We start from the raw sequence: 24,100 nt of genomic DNA on the forward strand, positions 1-24,100 counted from the left end.
TGTGTGGCACCCCTTTCTCTGTCATTTTGAACCACTGCATTTGTTCATATGTCAGTTTAGTTGCCGCTGCAACTCCCTCTTTACCAATCAAAATGCATGATGAAGTTAAATCCCACATGTACCCTTCCATTTCTTCAAACAAATCCAGATATACGTCATCACTTTTTCGGTCATAATATAGCGTGCAATGCAAAGGATAAACAGGTGGGTGGTATGGCGCCAGTGAGCAGATCCAGGGCTTCCACAGCAGGTAGGTCGAGAACACACCACCACCAGCAGGGGTCTCTGGCTCCAGCCTGGCCCAGTAGATGGTTGCAGTTTCTGCTTCTGCCGGTAGGGGCGCAATCAGCCACTGACCATTTTGTTGTAGCTGCTGTGAGCACTGGATACTGACGCCATCTGGAAATTGAATTATCACTCCCTCTGGCCCACACGGAATTCTGGCTTCAACGGCTGACAGCAAGTTCCTCCCCATCAAATTGATCTGAGTGTCTGGAATGGATGTATTTGTGCCACAGTCTACACCCCGTCCGGGTGATCACAGTTTCAAGTGTTTTGGTATAAGGCAGAGTTTGTGGTTGTCCCGAGAAGCCGACTAAAGTTGTTTTCTTTGACAGTGAGGATACAGGAAGGGCAGTGTTTATGGATGAATAAGTTGCTCCTGTGTCCACCAGCATCTGCACAGGTTTTCCCTCCACTGTCACATGAAGCATTGGCTCCGCCGAGCCACTGCTTCTCTGGCTCCCCGGGCAGCCCTATTCAAATTGTCCACACCAGAGATCATCATGTTGGTAGTACTGACCTCCGTGTGTTTGTGGCTGTTGCCAGGGCCGTCCATCAGACGCAGCTGTTCCTGCCTGTTGCATCGGCACCCCGGGTTGATGTGGCGGGCCTCCTGCTGGGCGGGCGGCTCCGCGCGGTCGAAACTGTGGGCATTCTTTTGCCCAGTGATCGATTTCGCCGCAAATGAAGCACGCGTTGTGCAAATGGGTTTGTACGTTGCCCTCCCCGGGTAAGCAGGTGCACTCCCTCCCCGGCCTCTGTATATGCCCCGGAACTGGCCCCTTCCGCGCCCCACCACCTGAGGAGCCTGTGACATTTGCATTTCCTTTTTCTGTGATTTAGACTTTAGCTTCACCATGCATTTTTGCCAACTGTAATTTCAACAACTGTTTGGATAATGCGTCTGTCTCGTTTTCAACTTTAGCTTGTGACTCAGTGAACATTCTGCAGTGATGCAAAAGATGACGTTTAAATCGTTCTTTGGGACAAACCAGAATGTCAGGGTCTGATATTAGCTGCTTCTTCACATCTGGCGGAAGTCCATCCACCAGCGCCGTCCGGAAACGCACCTCTGCCTCGTGCGTGAGAGCTGGATGGCGACCTGTGGTTTCAATCCAACTCTCCACACGTTACATAATGTTGCGCAGGTGACATTTTCACATCATAAGGAAACATAGTGGGGGCCAGATCGGTGGGTTGTGAGAAAGTCAATTTAATGTTTTCAAACAGGGGCGCTGCTACTTGTGGCAAGGGCACCTACCTCCCCAGTCTCGCTGTGCCTGCTGCTTCCTCAATCGCCTGCAATTGCACTAGGGAACATGCTCCTGCCAACATCTGGCGCATGTCACCAAGTGTACAGCTCTGCTCACTCATCAGCCAAAAATTTGTTCAGCCACACCTTGCCTCCTCTGTGAAGTGGGGGCATCTTTTCCATCATTGCAGTCACATCACGGAGCACCGTGGGCTCATAGCGCTGATCTTCCGATGTGGTCACCAGCGGACACATCAATTCATTTTTCTGCACCTCGGCCTGTGTCATCTGTCCCTGACCACTCCGCAAATTATATTCTCTCCGTGTCTCTCTCCCTGCCTGCACTTTTTCTACTGTTCTGATTCGCGTACTCTAACATTTTCCTCTGTTGCTTCACAACATCATCATCTTCCTCACCATCGCTGCCGTCCCGCTGTGAATGCTCTTTCTGTCTCCACTCACTCTTAGCGTCTTGTCTCACTTTCTCCGTTACACATTTTAACATCTGTGCTTCCTGTCTATGCTGCTCGTCAGCTTGATCAACTTTCTTCTTTAGCTCCTTGTTCTCGGCACTAAGTCTATGCCAGCTTTCCCCTTTCGTCACGTTGGACGTTTGAGGGCTCGGACCGGGGGTGGAGGTGTCCACGTGGGATGTTTCCTCCTCCCGGACCCGTTGCCTCTCTCTATTAACTGCTTGTTCAATCAGCTGTACAATACTCTGATCCGCCCTTTCGCCTTTGCCTTCGATATCCACTATCATCCGGCCACCCAACGTCACCACTGGAGCCATTACTCCGGGGTCGACGTATGGCGGCGGTCCAACATCGGTCACTCTGAGTGTGGGGGCACTTGGGTGTGTCACATCATGCAAAGATGGATAAATGCCCTTGTATTCATTTCTTTTCTCGTCTATTTTCACCCCTTTCTCTACCTCCTCTGCTTCTCTCACATTAACAACACTTTCTACGGGTAGTTTCTTCTGAGTGGCGAACAAAGCTGTTGCAGCTGTTGCCAAATTGTGCAAAGAGCGTCGCTCTTCCTCCTTCTCCCTAATGTGCTTCTCGAGCATCTTGCGCTTACGCCAGCCGGCGCCTTTCTGCTCGTCCTCTAAGACGAGTTTTCCTTTCAGCACCACACTCTCTTTTTGCTGCAACTGCCGTGCCAGACGTTCCATGTCCCAAGTTGTTGTAAAGCCCTGAAACAATTCGGCTTCCAATTTCGCGAAGACTTTTCGGTGTCTCACATGCTCCTTTGCCTCTTTTTTTCCGTCAATGCCACTCACAATTTGCGCTTCCACATCAGCATAAATTTTTTCAATCTCACTCCATTCATTCCTCTCATCACACACACTCCTCTCATCACACACACTCCCCCTAATTTGGTTCATTTTGGATATTTTAGCGGTCTGATCTCTCACAGGAGGAACTGTTACCACCGGATATTTTTTTGAGGAGGCTTCACTTCCCCTCGGGGATCTCTAAATAACCCCAGCTATTTGAATACGATCGTCGCCGCACTCGTGTCCGATACGACGAAGCACTAGGTCCCTGACCTATCCTTAGTACGCGTAAGTCCCTGAGTTTACCGTACACGTTACACACGTAAGTTCCAAACTTATTCACCGTATGTATCTTAACTTTTTGCACACCTTATTTGATCTGAATAACAGTCTCCTCTTAAATTTCCTCTTTCAATTAGCAGAATTTCGACTTATAGTAACAGGCATTCTGCTTACCTTGTCAGTGATGAGTTCAGGGTTGAGGAGACGTCGTACCAGCTCAACGTTGCGCGCTTATTCCAAACGGTTCGTCGACCGGGAGACAGTCTCCCTGACACTGTCCGGTGTCTTGAATACAGACCACGAGTTGTCAATTACCCTTCTCTTCACATCACGTCAGGGTCACCAAGAAATTGTCAGCATACGGATTTTAGCAATTGATCTGACTCCAAATTGCGATCAACACTTCACACGAGTTGCTATGTCCCAATCCACACACTGGCGCACCTAACAATTTTGCGAGTTTGTTCTGTCAAAGAGAATACCAGTAGATCAATCAGACCAAATTTACCAATTGTTTATTCCTGACAAATCGAACTAATACAGCCTGGGTCCCGGGCCCCTCTCACTAAAACTCGTGCGTTTTTGTGACCACCAAAAGACGACATATTCTTCCGGGTTGCCCAGTTTTGAAGAAACACAATATGAATATTAAAACATGCAAAACATTGTGTGATGATTGGTCGATGGCCATCTCCTCCCCGTCTAGGTGTTATCGCTGTAGTCAGGCAGTTGGGTTTTTTCCTTGCTAAGCCCGACCAGCTGGACGTGTTGTTCTTGTTTCTCACCGACCTTGAGGTGTTATCGTCCGGTACTCCCTTCTTCCGGTACTCCCTGTCTGGGCCTGTTCCACAACACTTCAAAGAAAACAAGTTCATGCAGTTTGCCTGCACATTCTTCTCCACCCACAATCCACACGAGCACTCCAATACTAGATATTATATTGATATGATTATAAGTTTAACACAACCTGAAAAATATAAAAAATATGTTTGCAAACTGCTGAAAGCACATTTCCCTTTAACACTGATAGCGTGAAGCGTGCCTCTGAGCAACGTGTGTCAATGCGGACAAGCGCGCCAGACAGCCTGTCACAAACGTAGCAGGACAACCATGTGCAACACGGCCTTTATTTAGGGAATATGAAAAGAGACGAAGAGATAAACATATAAGCCTATAAACATATACACATGTACACTTATAGAAATCCCATCTTAATGGTAATATGAGAGAATAGGGAGTGATGCACTTCACAGATAAAAAAAAAAGATCCGTCAGTGTGGCATGCCATTTATAGTGGTTGGTATTACAGTAGCAGCCTTTGAAAGACCTTGGTACAAATTGAATAAGGCTGCCATCAGCCCAATAGCTATACCTGGTACTTAAGCTATTCCAAATTCGAAACATTTTTCATCGAAAAATATGGTTTCTTTTGACAGTGTTGTGTCAGTGTATCCACGTGTTTTTTTTAATTAAGGCTGATTTTGCTATATCTCTGTTATGTGTTAGACAGGACAACAATCCTATCCAGTACCTCTCAGTCTGCCCAATTCCAAGCGTTTCTCCTGAGGGCCAACAAGTACAACTGCCTAAAGATGATGGATGATACAAGTTCTACAGGCAGGCCCCTGATATTGGTTGAGGTACATGCTGGAATAAATCCTTCATTACTTTTCTTATCAAGATACTCCTTTCCACCAAGGGTATTTTAGTTTCCAAAAACTAACAAAAAAACAAACTAATGAAAACACTTTCCTCAACAAAATCCAGGTACAATAAAAATGAAAACTATAATTAAAATGAAAATATCCTTTCGTCTTTGGCAATTACCGTATTGACCCGAATATAAGATGACCCCGAACATAAGACGACCCTCTCTTTTTCAAGACTGAAGTTTGAAAAAAGACTTTTTGAACACCAAATTAAATTTTTATACTGAAAATGATTACACCTGAAACAAATGATTATAACAATATATTTGAGAGAAAAACATTAATTTGCCTCATTCAAATCATGCAAAAACTGTCTATCACATCTTAATATCTGAACATTTAAATATGTAAACAAAAATGCAATCACATTTGTAAATGAATGGTTTCTGATTTTTGAAATGTAAATAAATGAATCTACTGTGATAAAACAACAAAATTGCAATAATTGCATTCCGCATCAAAGTGAAGTCTAACTGTAACTGTAGTCTTGAAACAAAATCTGAATAAGGAAAAACATTGCAATAAAATCATGCAAACTGCTACCGCTATTGTTGGGGAGCCAGAGGACTGTATAGGGGGTTGGCTCGGATGGTCAATGCTCTTTTCGCCCCCGGGTGTCGGTCAGAACGCAGGAGGGAAGACGTGGTTCAGTTTTGATTGCTTTGCTGAATTATTGGCAAAAAAGTTACTCATATGGGCATACAGGCAAACTGGCAAAAGGGTATAGGCACACGTTTGGTCATAAGGATGTGAGAGCAGGTGTGTGTAGTGTACATGAGTGAGTCTTTGGGAGTGTGAACGTGATTCTTGTGTGTGTGATTGTTTGTATGAAGCGTGTGTAGGGTGTGTGTGTGGGGGGGGTTCTGCCACAGATAGAAATTAGGCACGTAAATCAACGCTCAACTTCTGACGTCACACAAACCGACAGCACACATTACATAATTAACTGCGCGTAACGGTTCCGCTATACTAAATAACCATAAGTGAAATACGTACTCTCGGCAACACACCAAACATAAGTCATCGAGACAACAAAATACATTCATGTTAGTCGCCATGCCGCTGCGTAACGGCTACTCGTACGATGGAGCTTAAAGGAGCTCGCCGAAGCTATCAATCAAACGGCGCACACACGAAACAAACCGCGATCAAACGGTACAACAGTAGACAGTAGTAACAATGAAATGTACATACTGACTTTGTGTCAAAGACGCACACGATCACAGCAACATACTCAGTCGATACCAGCAACCTTTAACTTGCTGCTGCGCACAAGTGAAAATGGGTATCATGTCTTGACCCCGAATATAAGATGATCCCCACTTTTTCAGTCTTATTTCAATGCAAAAAAACATTGTCTTCGGGCCAAAACAGTAATTTAATACATAAGCCTTTGGATAAGTAGGTAGGTAGGTACTTCATTGATTGGAGGGGATATTCAGTTGCCAGCAGTTAAAGACAGATAGACTATAAACATTGGACACGACAAAAATGACAACAGAATAGATCTGATTAGATAAAATAAATAGGTTACTAATAATAATCATAATATTAATGATAACTAAATAGAACAAATAAATAAACAATAAACAGTGTCATGACCGTGAACGCGCCCCTAACCCCTGCGATGAGTTAAAAAGTCTCACGGTACGGGGAAGAATTGAACCACCAGCGGGTTCGGGGATTGCCGCCACGACAGGCACCAACAACCTTACGGCCACTGCTCCGGTCGGCTGCCTCAACAATGGAGGCGCGGAACAAGGTCTACTCGGACTCAATGTCCCCCGCCTCCCCCGGGACGTGGGAAAAGGTCTGCCGGAGGTGGGAGTTGAAGCTCTTCCTGACAGGGGATTCTGCCAGACGTTCCCAGCAGACCCTCACAGAGCGTTTGGGTCTGCCAGGTCGGACCGGCATCTTCCCCCACCATCGGAGCCAACCCACCACCCACATGCGGCCGCAAATCCGATGACACGACTACAAGGTCGATCAACAAACTGCGGCCTAGGGTGTTCTGGTGCCAAGTGCACACATGGACACCCTTATGCTTGAACATGGTGTTCATTATAGAAAATCCGTGTCGAGCACAGAAGTCCAATAATAGAACACCGCTCGGGTTCAGATTGGCGGGGGCCGTTCCTCCCAATCACGCCCTTCCAGGTCTCACTGTCATTGCCCACGTGAGCATTGAAGTCACCCAGTAGAAAGATGGAGTCCCCAGAAGGAGCGCTCTCCAGCACTTCCTCCAGGGACTCTAAGAAGGGTGGGTACTCTGAGCTGCCGTTCGGTGCATAGACACAAACAACAGTCAGGACCCGTCCCCCCACCCGAAGGCGGAGGAAGGCTACCCTCTCGTTCACCGGGGTGAACTCCAATGTGCAGGCGCCCAGCCGGGGGGCAATAAGTATGCCCACACCTCCTTGACGCCTCTCACCGTGGGCAACTCCAGAGTGGAATAGAGTCCAGCCCCTCTCGAGAGGGCTTGTACCAGAGCCCAAACTATGTGTGAAGGCAAGTCCGACGATGTCTCGTCGAAACCTTTCTGCCTCACCCACCAGCTCGGGCTCCTTTCTAGCCAGAGAGGTGACATTCCATGTCCCTAGAGCCAGCCTCTGCAGCCGGGGATCGGACCGCCAAGGTCCCCACCTTTGGCCGCCGCCCAGCTCACTATGCACCCGACCCCTTTGGCCCCTCCTATAGGTGGTGAGCCCATTGGAAGGGGGACCCATGTTTTCTTTTCGGGCTATGCCCGACCGGACCCCATGAGCGAAGGCCCGGCCACCAGGCGCTCGCCTTCGAGCCCCACCTCCAGGCCTGGCTCCAGAGAGGGGCCCCGGTGACCCGCGTCCGGGCGAGGGAAAACGACATCCATATATTTTTTTCATCATAAGGGGTCTTCTGAGCCGTGCTTTGTCTGGCCCCTCACCTAGGACCCTTCTGCCATGGGTGACCCTACCAGGGGCATGAAGCCCCAGACAACATGGCTCCTAGGATCACAGGGGCACGCAAACCCCTCCACCACGATAAGGTGACGACTCACGGAGGGGCATAGGGGCACGCAAACCCCTCCACCACGATAAGGTGACGACTCACGGAGGTTTTTTTTTAATTGCATTACAGAAAATAAAGTACTTTACCAAAACATTCTAATTATTTGAGATGGTCCTATATATATATATATATATATATATATATATATATATACATATATATATATACAGTAATCCCTCCTACTTCGCGGCTTCAACTATCGCGGCTTCGCTGTATCGCGGGTTTTCAAAAATGCGTAAATTAATTATTTTATCGCAGAAATTTCATCATTTCACGAGGTTTCGCGGCCACTTGAGTTTCTTCATTTTCCTTTAATAATGATAGCTTACGTTTAAAAGTCGTTTTCTTGTTTTGAAATGAATAAATTAAAGAGTCAGTACAGTATACTTTATCGTCACATGTGACTTCAGGGCGTTCTCTCTGTTGTATATTTTGGACTAACTCATGTTCCGTAGTGGGAAAACCCCGGATGTGGGAGGGGGAGCTTCGGGGACGTTCAGTGTTGCGATGTACGGCCAGTGAACTGACTGTGATGAAAGGAATAAAGCAGTATCCATCACGTCGTTGTCCGAACCATGCTTGCTACATCAGAACCTGGAAAATAGTAAAGATATAACACTCTCCACCGGCGGTGGCCTTCATCTGGACATAGCAATACACTGTTAGTCTCGTCGCTAAGGCATGAATGCGGAGCGCACAGTCCATTGATATGAAAGTCCCCTAGCAGCGAGCTGGTTGATGTCAGCGATAAAAATAGAATATCTTCCAAGAATAGCTAAAAAAAATCTAGTTTCTATTTCGCGGAAATTCCCATTTCGCGGGTGGGTCTGGAACGTAACCCCCGCGAAGTAGGAGGGATTACTGTATACATGTAAATATATAATATATATATTATATTTTGCAAAAACCTTAAATAATGAGGCATTTTGTGTTTCGCGTGTTTCTCCTTCAAACACCTCTTTTCATCGTTCCCAGCGCGTATATATATATATATATATATATATATATATATATATATATATATATTAGGGTGTATATATATATATATATATATCCTAGTCGCCCCCCCACCCAAACTATGACAAAAAACCGGACTTCTAGTCCGAAAATCAGGGTATATATATATATATATATATATATATATATATATATATATACCCTGATTTTCGGACTAGAAGTCGGGTTTTTTGTCATAGTTTGGGTGGGGGGGCGACTTATACTCAGAGCGACTTATGTGATTTTTTTCACAAATTTTCAAAATTCAAAAATCCGCTATGTAGTGAAACCGCGATAAACGAACCGCGATGTAGCAAGGGATTACTGTCATTTGAACTGCAAGTGACGTCACCCGTGCCGCGCGGCGGTTGTTTACATAAAGGGCAAAGGATTCGATCACGGGATGACGAAGGGCCCCACGTACTACTGGCATCATTAGCGGCTTTGTTTGTAAGTGACACGGAGGACGAAGAGTTTGAAGGATTTAATCACAGAAGGTTTGAAAAACTATTATGGCTTTTACGCACGCCCGGTCCTTCTCGACGGGAGCTCTCTTTCACCTCCGTGGATGTAAGTCGGGGGCCGGCGCTATATTATATAATAATAATTATATATCACTTTTTGGTTCTTTTATCACAAACAGGGTATTTTAGGTTGCATTACCTGACATGTTTCGGCATGAACTTCCGCCTTCATCAGAGTGTCACTGCTGTAATTGTGACGCGTCTTTATCAGCTGATCGATGAATGAAGGCGTGACTCACCTGTCAGATTTGACAGATGAGTCACGCCCTCTGCTGTCCCTTCACCTCTCCAAAATGCTGCTCCAGGTGGTAGAGAGCATGTAGGCTCCCTCGTCTCTGTTGATGGTCCTCGGGCCTCGTTTACGGATCTCAATGGCCTCCCTGATCCAACGCTAATGTTTATTTTCTTCGGTGCGGATGACTCTGGCCTTTTCCCAGTCCATGATGTGGTTTTCTCTTTTACAGTGGTCGGTGATGGCTGACTTGTAGTGTTCATGTTCTGCTTGCTGTTTTATTGCTCTTGTTTGTCTTATTGCTGTCTCCTTCTCACACTCCTTTTTGTGTTCCATTTTCCTGGTGATGAAATTTCTCCCTGTCTCCCCGATGTATGATTTATTGCATGATTTGCATGGTATCTCGTATATGGAGTTGCATTTATTTTCCGGGTTGATTCTGCATCAAAAGGGCCATGAAAAAATATAACATAAACACACCCATCAAACCACACACAACACTCCGTCAGATACTGGTCCACCCAAAAGACAGAATCAACCCGGAAAATAAATGCAACTCCATATATACGACTTATACTCTGGAGCGACTTTTATGTGTTTTTTTTATTTTTATTTACTTGATCATTAACACATTACTTACTAGTACAGTTGATCACCTCACATATTATTTTTAATACACTGAAAAAACGAATAAAGCAATTCACACTTTAAAGCACAACATTCAAGTTCATGAAACAAATAAACAAAACAAAAAAAACTGAAAAAGAAATATAGTTATTTTCAAACTAAACTGAACGACGGTAATTTAAATTTCACCATTGGCCGTGACGCAACAACTGGGAGGGGAAAGCGCTGTTTTTTTGAGTTTTTAAAAAGCACAGGTCTGGTGAAGAGAATTTAGTGTGTTGATGTAAAAAAAAAAAAAGTAGGGGCAGCAATGCAATTTAGAATGCAAGCTCTGCTTGTGATGGACAGCATGCGAGCACACATCACGGCAGAGATGCAAATCACGAGTCCGACGGGGCGCGTACGCGGCATTGTTTACACGATTGATGATCGAAGTATTTTATTATTTGGAGTGACAGATGGTTTGGTAATATTGTTGCTATATGATAGTTATTTGAAATATACTTTTTATATCGTTATATGGGTCTGTGGAATAATTAGACATGCAAATCACGAGTCCGACGGCGCGCGTACGCGGCATTGTTTACACGATCAATGATCGATGGATTTTATGATTTGGAGTGACAGATGGTTTGGTAATATTGTTGCTATATGATAGTTATTTGAAATATACTTTGTATATCGTTATATGGGTCTGTGGAATAATTAGACATGCAAATCACGAGTCGGCGGCGCGCGTACGCGGCATTGTTTACACGATTGATGATTGATGTAGTTTATGATTTGGAGTGACACAGATGGTTTGATAAACGTGTTATTTATGTAATAATCATTTGAATAACTCTGAATGTTACGTTAGGCCCGTTCTCAGCCTCTCGTTTGTGTATATCACGTTAGCATACCGTATCGTTTAGCCTGTTGTTGCTGGTTCGTGTCTGTTTTTGGTGTTGGATTTTGACAAATACATTTGCCCCAAAAGTGCGACTTATACTCCGGAGCGACTTATGTATGTTTTTTTCACGTTATTGTGCATTTTATGGGTGGTGCGATTTATACTCCGGAGCGACTAATAGTCCGAAAAATACGGTATATATAATTCCACCCCCCCCCCCCCCAACCGCTACTTTTCCGTGCTTTTTCATATTTACCATTCTCATCCCTGCTTCTAAGTGCACCTTTTGGTGCGGAAAACAAGATGAATTAATCAATTAAAATTAATTAACAGTCAATGAAAACAAATAATGAGGTGGATGAATGCAAACGATTACTACCTTGCAAAAGAATAAACAAATCCAAAATAATTAACTGTTTACAAAAAAAATGTTTTGATCATGTTATTTTTGCTGTGCAAAATGTATTTATCCACACATTTTTCCACAGGAATTCCCAAACCAGTTTTACCGCAATCCTAGTGGGCTGCATGATATTCTGAGGTAAGTGCAAATCTGCTTTCTCCTGCTTTCTTTGCATTTTGAAAATCAGGGTGCACACATTTGCCACATTGCCAGTGGCAAGTTGAATTTGGCAGTGGTGAGTAGGGCTGGCCAATTGTGGAAAAATAAACAAATTGTGATTTTTCAACTTAACATTGCGATTGGGATTCAATTTGCGATGTTTGTATTTCACACATTAAAATGCTACAATTGTGAATCAATTGAGTATCAGACAGGTAATTTTACCAGTATTATGACAATGCAGTACTCACTATTTGATTAAAACTATAAGGCACCCTCTTCTGGTAAATGTGCTAAGGGGTTAGCAGAACCTACATTATACTTCAGAATCAAATAACTTGCCAATTATACAATACATTGAGGCTCAGGCTATGGTGAGATTATAATATACTATAAATAATTATCCAGAATAACACAGAGTGGAAAATAACATGCCAATTATTTATTTGGCAGTATCATTAAAACCAAACAAAACAAAGTGAACCATAAATAACTGAATCTAAACAATTTATTCACGTATCAAGTGTGAACGTATAAAAAGGTAAACATTGTACACTGTTATGTACCGTAATTTCCAGACTATAAACGGCTACTTTTTGCTCAAGTTTTGAACCCCAGTCCGGTGCGGCGTATGTATGGATTTTCCGTGATTTTTGTGATGACTTGATCACTTTTATACACTCGTAAAAAGGCTGTGGACCGCTGTTGCGCTTTGCTGGGTGGAGGGATATGTGACACGGTCGCTGGGAAGAAGAATGGTGTGTTGATTGCATGTCCATCCGTCAGGCAATTAGTGCCGTATAATCAAGGGCGGCCCTACCACTAGGCAGACTCGGCCATTGCCTAGGGCCACAGTTGGGGGGGGGGGTGTTAGGGTGCAACCTGCAACCACCCAAAAAAAAAAAAAAATATATATATATATATATATATATATATTTATTTTTTATTATTATTTTCTTTCTAAGTTGTTCTAACTCATATAAATGCATATTTTGATAGAATTCATAAAAGGTGCCCTCCATTTTGCAGGCTCTAACAATTCTATGTTTCGGGCATCACAGCAAACACTCCAGCTGACTGTCTTTTGGTTTAGCTCAGCAAAAGATTCTAGCACGTTCTAGTCAAGTCAAGTCAAGTTTATTTGTATAGCCCTAAATCACAAGCAGTCTCAAAGGGCTTCACATAGACAATCAATTGACAATAATTCTCAAAGCATCCCCTGATCTTAGGCTCCCAAAAGGGCAAGGAAAAACTCAAAAACCCCTACCAGGGGAAAAATGAGAAACCTTGAGAAGGGACCACAGATGGAAGGATCCCCCTTTCAGGATCACCAGGCTGCAATGGATGCAAAGAGGGCACATAAAATACATAATATGGAAATCAAAAAGTGGATGTCCAGGCCAAAGCCAAGAGCTGTCGGAGGTGCATTCGATTGTCCTGGCAGTGTCCTCCAGGAGGGTATTCCACTGCAGTTCCCTCATGCTGAATTGGTCCACGAGAATCTAGATAGCCATCGTCAGCTTGGGTGTCACCTAACCACCTCCCCAGCCGGGGAGGGGTGGGGGGAGTGGGGTCGGGGAGAGGTTAATTAAAGGCCACATCATAGAAATACGTCTTTAAACGTGTCTTAAATGTTTCTACTGAGGTAGCAGTTCTAATATCCATTGGCAGGGCATTCCAGAGCTCTGGAGCCCAAATGGAAAATGCTCTAGCCCCTGCAGACATTTTCTTGGCCCTCGGTGTCACTAAAAAACTAGCGTTTTGCGAACGAAGGTTACGAGACAGAACATAAGGAACAACTAAGTCGACGAGATATGAAGGCGCTAAGCCATGCAATGATTTATAGGTTAATAGAAGAACCTTGAAGTCACATCTTAAATGGACCGGGAGCCAATGTAAATTGGCTAAAATCGGGATAATGTGATCAAATTTTCTTGTCCGTGAGAGCAGCCTTGCAGCAGCATTTTGTACTAACTGTAGACTTTTTATGCTGGACTTGGGAAGACCAGAGAATAATGCATTACAGTAGTCCAGGCGCGACGTGATAAATGCATGTATAATAATTTCGGCATCACCGGTCGAGAGGATTGGGCGAATCTTAGCAATATTACGAAGGTGAAAAAATGCTATTCTGGTTATATTTTTAATATGCTTTTGAAAGGAGAGCGTTTGGTCAAATATTACCCCGAGATTAGTTACAGTATCACTCTGAGTGATAGTACGGCTATCTAGAGTTATAGCGGTTTCCTTAAATAAATGTTGATAACGAGCTGGACCAATTATCAACATCTCAGTTTTATCTGGGTTCAGACGAAGGAAGTTGAGAGACATCCATTGCTTGATCTCTGCAAGGCATGCCTCAAGATTACAACAGTCCCGCGGATCTGTCATTGATAATGGCATATATAATTGGGTGTCATCCGCATAACATTGAAAATTAATATTATATTTACGTATTATGTTCCCAAGCGGAGTCATATAAATATTAAATAGAATTGGTCCTAGTACCGATCCCTGTGGGACACCACACGTAACTTTATAGAGCTCAGAGGACGCATTGCCATGGACCACTCGGTGCGTCCTGTCTGATAGATACGAATGAAACCAGTCTAGTGCTGACCCCGAAATACCAACACAACCTTTAAGACGCTCTAATAAAATATTGAAGTCAACAGTGTCAAAGGCAGCACTAAGATCGAGTAGTAACAATACCGATGAAGTATTTGAATCCATAGCTAAGAGGAGATCATTAGTCACTTTAGCAAGTGCTGTCTCAGTGGAATGATTAGCTCTAAACCCACACTGAAAAGATTAAAATCGATTATTAGCGACCATGTAATCAATAAGCTGCTGCGCTACTACTTTTTCAAGCAGTTTTGCTATGAATGGGAGATTTGAAACTGGCCTATAGTTACTGAGACAGTCCGGGTCAAGATTTGGTCGCTTAAGTAGCGGTTTAATGATAGCGGTTTTAAAGGCTGTAGGCACTATCCCAGAGGAGATAGACAGATTAATTATATTTAGAACGGACGGTCCTAAGATTTGAAATAATTCTTTAAGTAGTTTGGTTGGAAGCGGGTCAAGTAAACATGTTGTTTGTTTAGCCGCACTAACTAATTGTGTAAGCCTTTCGAGGGACACGCTTTCAAAATTTGAAAGGGTTATCGCATGATCATCGGCGCCGGTAATCGGCGGTCCCGACTGAGTGATCGGAATGGTCATCTTGATCTCATCCCTAATGGATTCAATCTTTCGAGCAAAAAATTTCATGAACTCGTCAGCCGAGTGAAAGGAGCTATCGGGGGTTGGCTGGCGTAGTGTTAGCTTTGCCACCGTATCAAATAGGTATTTAGGATTGTTCTTAGTGAGATTAATGACCTGCAAAAAATAACGAGTTTTTGCTAAGATAAGCGCATCTTTATATTTCAGGAGGCTGTCACGCCATGCCTGATGGAAAACCTCAAGTTTGGTTAAACGCCATTTGCGCTCATGCTTTCTACTTAATTGTTTAAGCGAACATGTTTCATCTGTGAACCACGGAGTAGGCAGTCTACGGCGAGTTTTTAGACGTAGCGGCGCCACCGAGTCAATGGCATTTAACAATGTAGCATTGAATTCATTTTTTAAGATTATCAATAGAGCCGGTATATGAGGGCAATACGGCAGTTGCTGGTCGCAGTAGCTCAGATAGCGCAGTCGCAGTCATGGAGTTAATATTACGGCTGCTGTAATTCAGATTGTTCTATCACGTTCTATCTGCTGTCACCGCTGTTTCGGGCCAAGGGGGCGTGCAGGCTCTGGACAACACGTTTTAGTGATATTGTCATTAAGCCACATAGTCAAGCCCTCCGCGAGTCTGCGTGGTGCATACGCCGCACACCACGACCACGGCCAGGGGGCTCCAGGGAAAATCTTGCCTAGGGCACCAAATTGCTCCGGCCGCCACTGCTTATAATTCACACAAAGAAGAGACAGAACAAGTTCAAGACGGACATTACTGAAGAAAGGAAGCTTTTATACACAAACCCTCATTATGGGGGAAAAAGGAAATGCATATGATGCCCCTTTTAAGTTAAAGGTAGTCAATTTGGCTCTTAACGTAGGAACTAGAGCCTTGTTCCATCATCCTTTTCTTTCTTTCCCGGTCACGTCTACTCTGGAGCTATAGGTGTGGCTCGCTCTTTTCAACGACTTCCATGGTTTCACTGCTCAGGAGGAATATGAATGTGGCTGTTTTACTGGCTCTTTTTTTTATTTTTACTGGTATATTTTTTTAACCAGCCCTGTTAGTGCTGTGCTACCGTGTTGCTGCTGTGTTACTGTCGCGTCTCAGTGACTTTTACCGGTATGTTTTTTTTTATCCAGCCCAATTAGTGCTGTATTACTTCCCTGTTGCTGCGGTATTACTGCCGCGTCACATGCAATGTTTGAAAAGAAATGTTAAGGTATGTTATTACCATTTTAAAAAGGCTTTCTGTGTCCTGTCTTTCTTTGTAAATAACTCACGTGCACATGCGGCTTATAGTACGGTGCGGCTTATTTAGGGAAGAAAAACATTTTGGGCTTATTATCAGGTGCACCTTATAGTCCGGAAATTACGGTACTTATTTTTAATTCAAGAAACCTTTAAAACTCACCTAAAAATACTCATGACAAAACTATCTTGTATATATATAACCAGCTCACAATGTTGAAGTCTAAATATTGTCAGGTAATTCAACCTAAATAATTTATCTGAGATAAAAGAACCAGTAAAATAATGGCAACATCCTGGCGACCTCTCTCAGCTGAACTAGTCAGTTCCACCTGGGTTTGTTTACACCCGCAAACCACTTTCACCAGTCGAGGAAGAGGTCTCGTGACACTTCACCGCGAGACTTGGAAGGTCTCATCTGTTTCACTGCCAGTGTCCAGTTCTTTTGAATCTGTGGCTCTGCGGCTGAATGGACCCACACCAACTATTTGTTCATATCTACCGCCCACCCAAATCAAATAAGGGCTTTATTAATGAATTCACCATATTTCTCACCCACATCTGCTCACTTTCATCCAACATCATTCTGCTAGGTGATTTAAATATCCACATGGACAACACTAACACCACTCTTACTAAGGATTTCACCTTCAGCCTGGACAGTTTTGGACTTAAACAACACATTGATTTCCCTACCCACACCAAAGACCATATTTTAGATTTAGTCTGCCTCTCCCGTGTCACATCTTTTAACTGCTCATCTGTGGTTCTGGGAGCAGTCTTGTCTGATCACTTGGTGGTTTCTTTTAATCTTAGTCTCACACTGTCCAAAACCAAACAGTCACGTGTCATATCCTTCCGCAACATCAAAAACATCCATTTAGCAGATTTCACAACAGCCATTGGCAGTCTTCCCACCATCATCCCCCCAATACATTCCAGATCTGCCGGTTTCTACTTACAACGATGGACTACAAACTCTGCTGAACTCATTTGCCCCCCTCAAAACCAGGACTGTTGCCTTCCCCCACTCTGCTTCCTGAAAGCTAAAGGACGACAGCTGGAGCGGCTTTTTAGCGAAACCAGACTCATCATTCACAAACAGTTATTTCACAGCCACATTCTCCAATATAAGGATGCAATTTCCTCCGCCAGATCTCAACCATTTACCGAGAAAATTACCGCCGGTGCGGGGAACACCAGGGTCCAGTTCTCCGTGATTAATAATTCAACCCGCGCCCCTGACTCCCTCCCACCACACTTCTACCCTATTGACCACTGTAACACCCTGATGTCCTTTTTTGACAATAAAATAGCCACCATCCACCAGCAACTGACCCCTTACTCATCCAGCTGTCCATCTCTTTTCTTCCTCCATCCCCCCCTCTCTCTCCTGCTTCCAACTTCCCTCTGCTGCTGACCTATTCAAACTCATCCATAACTCAAAGCCATCTACATGTCAACATGACCCCCTGCCTTCTTCCCTGGTCATAGCCTCTCTCCCCTTTCTGCTGCCCCTAATTACTGCCATCATCCATTCTTACTTCACCTCTGGCTCTGTCCCTTTATCTTTCAAATCTGCTGCTGTTACACCTACTCTGAAGAAACCTACCTACCCAGACCCTAATATCCATAGCAACCTCCGCCCCATCTCCAACCTGCCATTTCTCTCCAAAATTCTCGAAACAGTTGTTGCATCGCAGATCCAGACTCACCTCTCCAGTAATAATATATATGAACAGTTCCAGTCTGATTTTCACCCTCGTCACAGTACAGAAACAGCCCTCATTAAAATCACAAACGATCTTCTAATTGCAGCTGACTCCGGTTTAATATCGTTCTCATTCTCCTTGATTCAAGCGCAGCTTTTGACACCATTTCCCACTCCATTCTCATTGACCAACTAGCCTCTATCGGACTGTCTGACACACCGTGGCGCTCGATTGGCATTTTCCATATAACACCAGAATTGGCAAGTGCGCCACTGGCGCCCTGTGCTTTTCACAGATGAGAGCAGGTTTACCCTGAGCACCTGTGATAGACGTGAAAGGGTCTGGAGAAGCCAAGGAGAGCTCTATGCTGCCTGCAACATCATTCAGCATGACTGGTTCAGTGGTGGGTCAATGATCGTCTGGGGAAGCATTTCCATAGAGGGACGACCAGACCTCTACAGGCTAGAGAACGGCATTCTGACTGCCATTAGGTATCGGGATGAAATCCTTACACCCATAGTCAGACCCTACGCTGGTGCAGTAGGTCCTGGGTTCCACCTGATCCACGACATGTGGCAAGAGTATGCAGACGGTATCTGGAGGATGAAGGAGTTGACACAATTGAATGGCCCTCACGATCACCTGATCTAAACCCGATAGAACACCTCTGGGACATAATGTTTCAGTCCATCAGACGCCACCAGGTTGCTCCTCAGACTTTACAGGAGCTCACTGATGCCCTTAGACAGATCTGGGAGGACATCCCACAAGACACCATCCGTCGTCTCATTAGGAGCATGCCGCAACGTTGTCAAGCATGCATACAAGCACATGGGGGCCACACAAGATATTGAAAATTATTTTGAGTTGCAGAAATTGAATTAAGGCAAAATGGACGAGGCGGCCACATCATTTTTTTCTCTTTGATTTTTGGGGTGTCTATATACTGAGCCCTCTGTTGGGTGAAAACTTTTATTTAAACTGTCCATATCAGTATAGATATCCAACATCTTTTTTTTCATCATTGAAATCTCATGTGTTTTCAAAGTGTTCCTTTAATTTTTTTGAGCAGTGTATTTCTTCTTCTTTGGTGGGTGTAACAAACCAAAAAAAGTATTTAGAGTAATGTAAGAAATGAACAGAAAGGACTATGGATGGTTATCTCTTTTGAGGTAACTGTCAGAGTTGGGGCTAGTGTTTCCCGGTCAAAATTACAGAGACTGGGAGGTGTAGGCTGGTTAAGAACCTCGTTGAAGTGTTCTTCCCACCTTGCTTCCTGTTCCTCGTCGCTTAGGAGTGCCCTGCCATCCCTGCACTCGAATGGCACACAGGTGTTGCTCCTGGAGCTGGTTATCTCCCGCACAATCCTATAGATTGTATTAGTGTTGTTCTCTGCTGCCTCTTGTGTCTCCCTTGCTTTCTCCTCCAGCCACCTCTTTGTCATTCCTGCAGCTCTTCTTTACCTCCCTGTCCATGAGCCTGTCTTCCATCCTTCAGCATCGGAGCCTCCTTTTCTGTTCTCTTTTTATCGTTGCCATTTTCCTTTCATCGATCAGTTTCCTGGTCTTATCTGTGATCCATACAGGTTGATTTTCTTCAAGTTTTTCTCTGCATAAGGTCTCTAAGGCTGAACTTTTTGCACCTTTTTCAGCTTGAGCCTGATTTTACCCACCACAAGAAAGTGATCTGAGCCTACATCTCCACCCCTGTGTGAGCAAAAGTCTAGCAATGACGAATGCCACCTGGTGTTTCCCCAGATGTCCAGCTCGTTTCAGGTTCCGTCCCCAGGTGAAACCCATGTCATCTTATGGATCTGCTTGTATTTGGAAAAGGTGTTGCCAATGCTGAGGCTGTTGGTTCTGGCTAGCTTCTACACCCTCTCTCTGTTGACACTGGTAGAACTTGCAGACCCATTTGATCCCACTGTGGCATTGAGGCCCCTTTTGTCGCCATCCACGTTTGCATTTAAGTCTCCAATCAGCATCTTGATGGGGTAGCGTACCACATGGCTGTAGAAGCGCAGCTGTCGCTCCCATATCTGGCAGTTGACGCACTCCATCGCCGCTCGCTCGAGAACGGTCTGGTTTGACACACGGTCTCGCCAGTGGATCCCAAGGATGCGACGGAGGGAATCGCACACAAAGGTGTTCAGTGTTCGCCTTAGCCTGCCAGTCAGTGTCCATGCTTCACAAGAGTAAAGCAGGACGGGCATGACCAGCGAGCAAAAGACTCGAACCTTTGTCAACGTGCTCAGATATCGGGAGCGTCAAACAGTCCCATTCAGCAAGCCCATCGCTCCATGCGCAAGACCAAGCCGATGAGCTTGAAGCGGAGTGGAGCACCGCACTGCCGAGATAAGTGAACTTGTCTACGATCTCCACCTTCTCGCCCGCCACATCGGATGACTCGATAGCACCGTCCAAAATGTCACCGAAGACCTGGATCTTCGTCTTGATTCAGTCCCAGCGGCTCCGCCTCCTCGCTCAGCGCTTCAAGTGCTTCAGTCAACATGTCTAGGGTCTCCGCAAAGATCACAGCGTCTTCAGCAAAGTCCAGATCAGTGATCCGAACATTGCCGAACAACACCCCGCAGCCCGTCCTGTCTACCACACGGCCCGCAATCCAGTCCATACAAGTGCTGAAAAGTGATGAAGCTAGTACGCACCCCTGCCTCACCCCAGTATTGACTGGAAAGAAGTCAGAGATGGTGCCTCCATACTTAACAGCACTTTCTGTGTCGGAGTATAGAGCCAAGGTGAGATGGATAAACTGTGGGGGGATCTCGCATAGCCCCAGAAGTCTCCACAGAGCATCTCTACTGACTGAGTCAAACGCCTTCTTGAAATCAATATAGGCTGCAAGCAGCCTTCTATCGAACTCTCGAAAAGCGCTCGGTGAGGACACGTAGCGCGAGGATACGGTCTACAGTTGATCTTTTTGGTGTGAAACCAGACTGCTCAGGGCGCAGGTGGTGTAAGAGCTGCTGACGTATCCTGTTTAGAAGTACCCGGGCGAAGACTTTGCCTGGCACCGAGAGAAGGGTAACACCTCGGTGGTTGTTACACTCCCGGATATCACCCTTCCCCTTCCAGATAGGGACGACAACGCCGCTTTTCCAGTCGGTTGGGATGAGCCCCGAGCTCCATACGGAGCAAAACAGCATGTGAAACCACCGGAGGGCGGCACCCCTCCAGCTTTGAGCATCTCTGCACAGACACCGCAGATTCCCAGAGCCTTTCCATCCCTCAGCTGACCCAGAGCCTTTCAGACTTCCTCAAGGGTAGGCGCATCAATGCTTTGGGTGGGTTAGGCACCTGGCTCTGGATGCCTACAGCAGAAAGCTCGCAGCATGGAGGTTCGGCCCGATACAACTCCTCGAAGTACCCAGCGCTTCAGCCCATCTTCTTCCGAGACGACACTGCCATCCACCGCAAGGACTGTCGAGCTGCGCGGGCAGGGCCCAGACGAGCAGATTTCTCGAATCGCCTCGTAAACTGGGTGAGCGTCACTTTTACCCAAGTGACCCTCGACCGCCTCACAGAGATCTCGAACCGGCCCCTCATGGTCCCAACCAGCAGCTCGAATGGCTTCTCGCCTCAGTTCCCTATGGCGACCGGTTCTGCCATCGAGTCTTGCCTTGCGGCACTCGTCGATTATGTCCACCGTCTCCTGGGAGATAGCACTCCGACGATTCCTAGGGTTCATTGGGATGCTATTGCCGGCAGCCGCCAGGACTGCGTCTCTGAAGCCCTCCCACAGTGCCTGCAGGTCCCCCACTGCACTCAGTCCACCAAGCCTCCCAGCCAATTTCCTGGCATACACGTCCGCCATGCCAGGCTCCTTGCAGTCAACCAACGTCCAGCCGAATCTGGCCGGGCGCCGCTCTCCTCGGAGCTCGAAGGCATAGTTTCAGCGTTGCCACAAGAAGCCTGTGGTCGGTGTTGAAAAACTGTGCACTCCGGAACACCCTGCAGTTCTGCAGCAGGGTTCAGCAACCGTCCACAAGTACATGGTCAAACCCCTTCCTGTCCAGTATTTGTATACCAGGTCCAACGCCACGAATCCGGCCTCTGGAACCATGATCCACCAACCCTCAACAACCCATGACTCCTGACAAAGTCTGGTAGAGTTGGTGTCACGTTCCCCATTGGGGAAATTTCCAGAGCTGTGAGGACCGATACATGCCTCACAGCTGTCCCTGCAGGTACCAGCGACAGCATTGAAGTCCCCAAGAACAATCAGCGTGTCCCTCCCAGGAACAGTGTCCACAACCAAACTGAGTTGAGCGTAGAAGTTTTTTCGCAGAAAGCTCACTCGTCCCGGTGGGACCGTACACCGCGACAAACGATACTACGCCCAACAAGTGTGCGAGCCTTAGTCACATAATACGCTCCGAGACCGACGTAACATCTTTTATCTGCAAAGCCACCCGGTCGGCCACCGCAATTGCCACACCCTCCTTGTGCTGACCGTCGGGTCGACCAGACCAGTGGTTGGTGTATACACCTGCCCTGATCTCGCCAGAGCTCGGCCGCCACACTTCAGAGAAAGCAGCCACTACGATGCCCAGCCGAGCGAGCTCCACCGACAAGGCGGGTATGCAGGAGTCATCCTGGAGTGAGAGTACGTTTCAGGTGGCCACCCAGACCGAACGCCTCAGGTTCAACCGAGGGTTTTGCGATTGGGTGAGAGACACCTCTGCACCACCGCAACACGAGGCCACACCCATACCGACCCAGTCGGTCCGGGGCATAAATGAGTAAGAATTTATTTTGAAAAATGTAAAAAATTTGGCAATTCTCTCCCGATTACATCCTTCGGTGCACCTGTGTCTCTTGACATAGGTTAATTCAGGTCAAGACGCTCGCCCCGGTCACGTGAAATCACCCAGTCGAGCCTGCGAAGCAAGCAAAAATGAGCAAGAAACAGGTGTTCTTCGGAAAGGGAAAAAAGCCCAATGAGGAGACAGAAGAAGAGGCTACGACTTGTAAGAAAAGGAAAGCTGCATTTAAAAGAAACTTTCTGGAGTCCTACTTAAAACATGGATTAATCGCCACAGGTGATTCGGCACATGGAGACCAAGCATCCTGCATTAAAAGACAAACCTTCACCACTTCGGGTGTCATTGTCTCCTATTACGCCGAGATGGGACCGGCTCGTTTCTGAGAAACAAGCTCAGTGCTTCCATTAATTCAACATGATGAGTTTTATTTTCATGTGGTTTATATTTGTTTTTATGCCAGTCGTATCATTTTATTTCATCGTATTTATATCAGGGATGAGAATTTTCCGCGGATCCGCTGATTTCCGTGTTTTTTTCCATCAAAGTGTCATTTTCGTGATTCGTGTAAATCCGTTGAGAAAATTATTTTTTTTATATATGGGCGGGAGCGGCCGGCCAGTTGGCCGGGCAATGTTAGCCTCAGCGACTTGCGAGCATTCCCCCGCCCGCCGCGACGGCATCTTTAGGCACATCAAGACAAAATTAGTTAAGCTGTGAGTACGAAAATCGCCTTGCTTCTGTAAACCTAACTCACTGGCAGTAGTGATGAGACAACATTGGCTTTATTTTCGGCAGCATTTTGGCGCTACTTTCGTCACATCATTTCCACTTGTTAACTTGCGCGGAGAACTAAGTGTTTTTACACCACCACAATGTGAAGGCCCTGCAGCGCATAGTGACCACTGCTAGTAAGATCATCGGGGCTCCACTCCCCTCCCTGAAGGACATTTACGCCTCCCGTCTCACCCGCAAGGCGACTGCGATTGTGTGTGATGTGAGTCACCCCGCTCACTCTTTGTTTGAACTTCTGCCCTCTGGGAAGAGGTACAGTACAGATGCCTGCGCTCCTGCACCACCAGACTCAAAAACAGCTTCATACTCCAAGCTGTCAGGATCCTGAATTCCCTCCCCCCTCCACCCTCGGCTGCATAACGTCCTGTTCTTTTGCGCTATGGTCTGGCTGTCTGCTATTAGCACGCTTGCTCCATTTTGCTGCTCTTATTTGTCTATTTATTTATTTATTGTTTATTTATTTGGGTTATTTGCTTATTACTTATTCATTGCTCTTGTCTGTTTCTTTTTACTCTTTGTGCTATTTGATTGTAAGTGTTGTATACTGTGTCTAGTCACCGTGGGACGGTGGGAAACGTAATTTCGATCTCTTTGTGTGTCTTAACGTGAAGAAATTGTCAATAAAGCGGACTTTGACTTTTGACTTTGAATTTG

At 45.6% G+C, this 24,100-nt stretch overlaps 1 protein-coding gene and 1 long non-coding RNA gene across 10 annotated transcripts in view; both read left to right on the plus strand.

The window, feature by feature from the left end:
• The window catches only part of rad17 (RAD17 checkpoint clamp loader component), a 101,549-nt gene that overhangs the window by 42,270 nt on the left and 35,179 nt on the right, over positions 1–24,100 (plus strand). For all 9 annotated transcript variants that reach the window (XM_085909007.1, XM_085909003.1, XM_085909004.1 and 6 more), the window contains exons 5-6: positions 4,602–4,735; positions 11,612–11,664. In XM_085909007.1, the coding sequence (XP_085765133.1) occupies positions 4,602–4,735; positions 11,612–11,664 (187 nt within the window). The remainder of the gene's footprint in view (positions 1–4,601; positions 4,736–11,611; positions 11,665–24,100) is intronic.
• LOC147057638 (uncharacterized) lies at positions 12,548–24,096 on the plus strand. Its single transcript, XR_015065801.1, has 2 exons — positions 12,548–22,630; positions 22,716–24,096. It is a non-coding gene; the product is annotated as an uncharacterized LOC147057638 (long non-coding RNA).

The sequence above is a fragment of the Syngnathus leptorhynchus genome, chromosome 4 (genome assembly GCF_054491065.1).
Source record: "Syngnathus leptorhynchus isolate UIUO chromosome 4, UIUO_Slep, whole genome shotgun sequence".
In the NCBI taxonomy this organism is placed as follows: Eukaryota; Metazoa; Chordata; class Actinopteri; order Syngnathiformes; family Syngnathidae; genus Syngnathus; species Syngnathus leptorhynchus.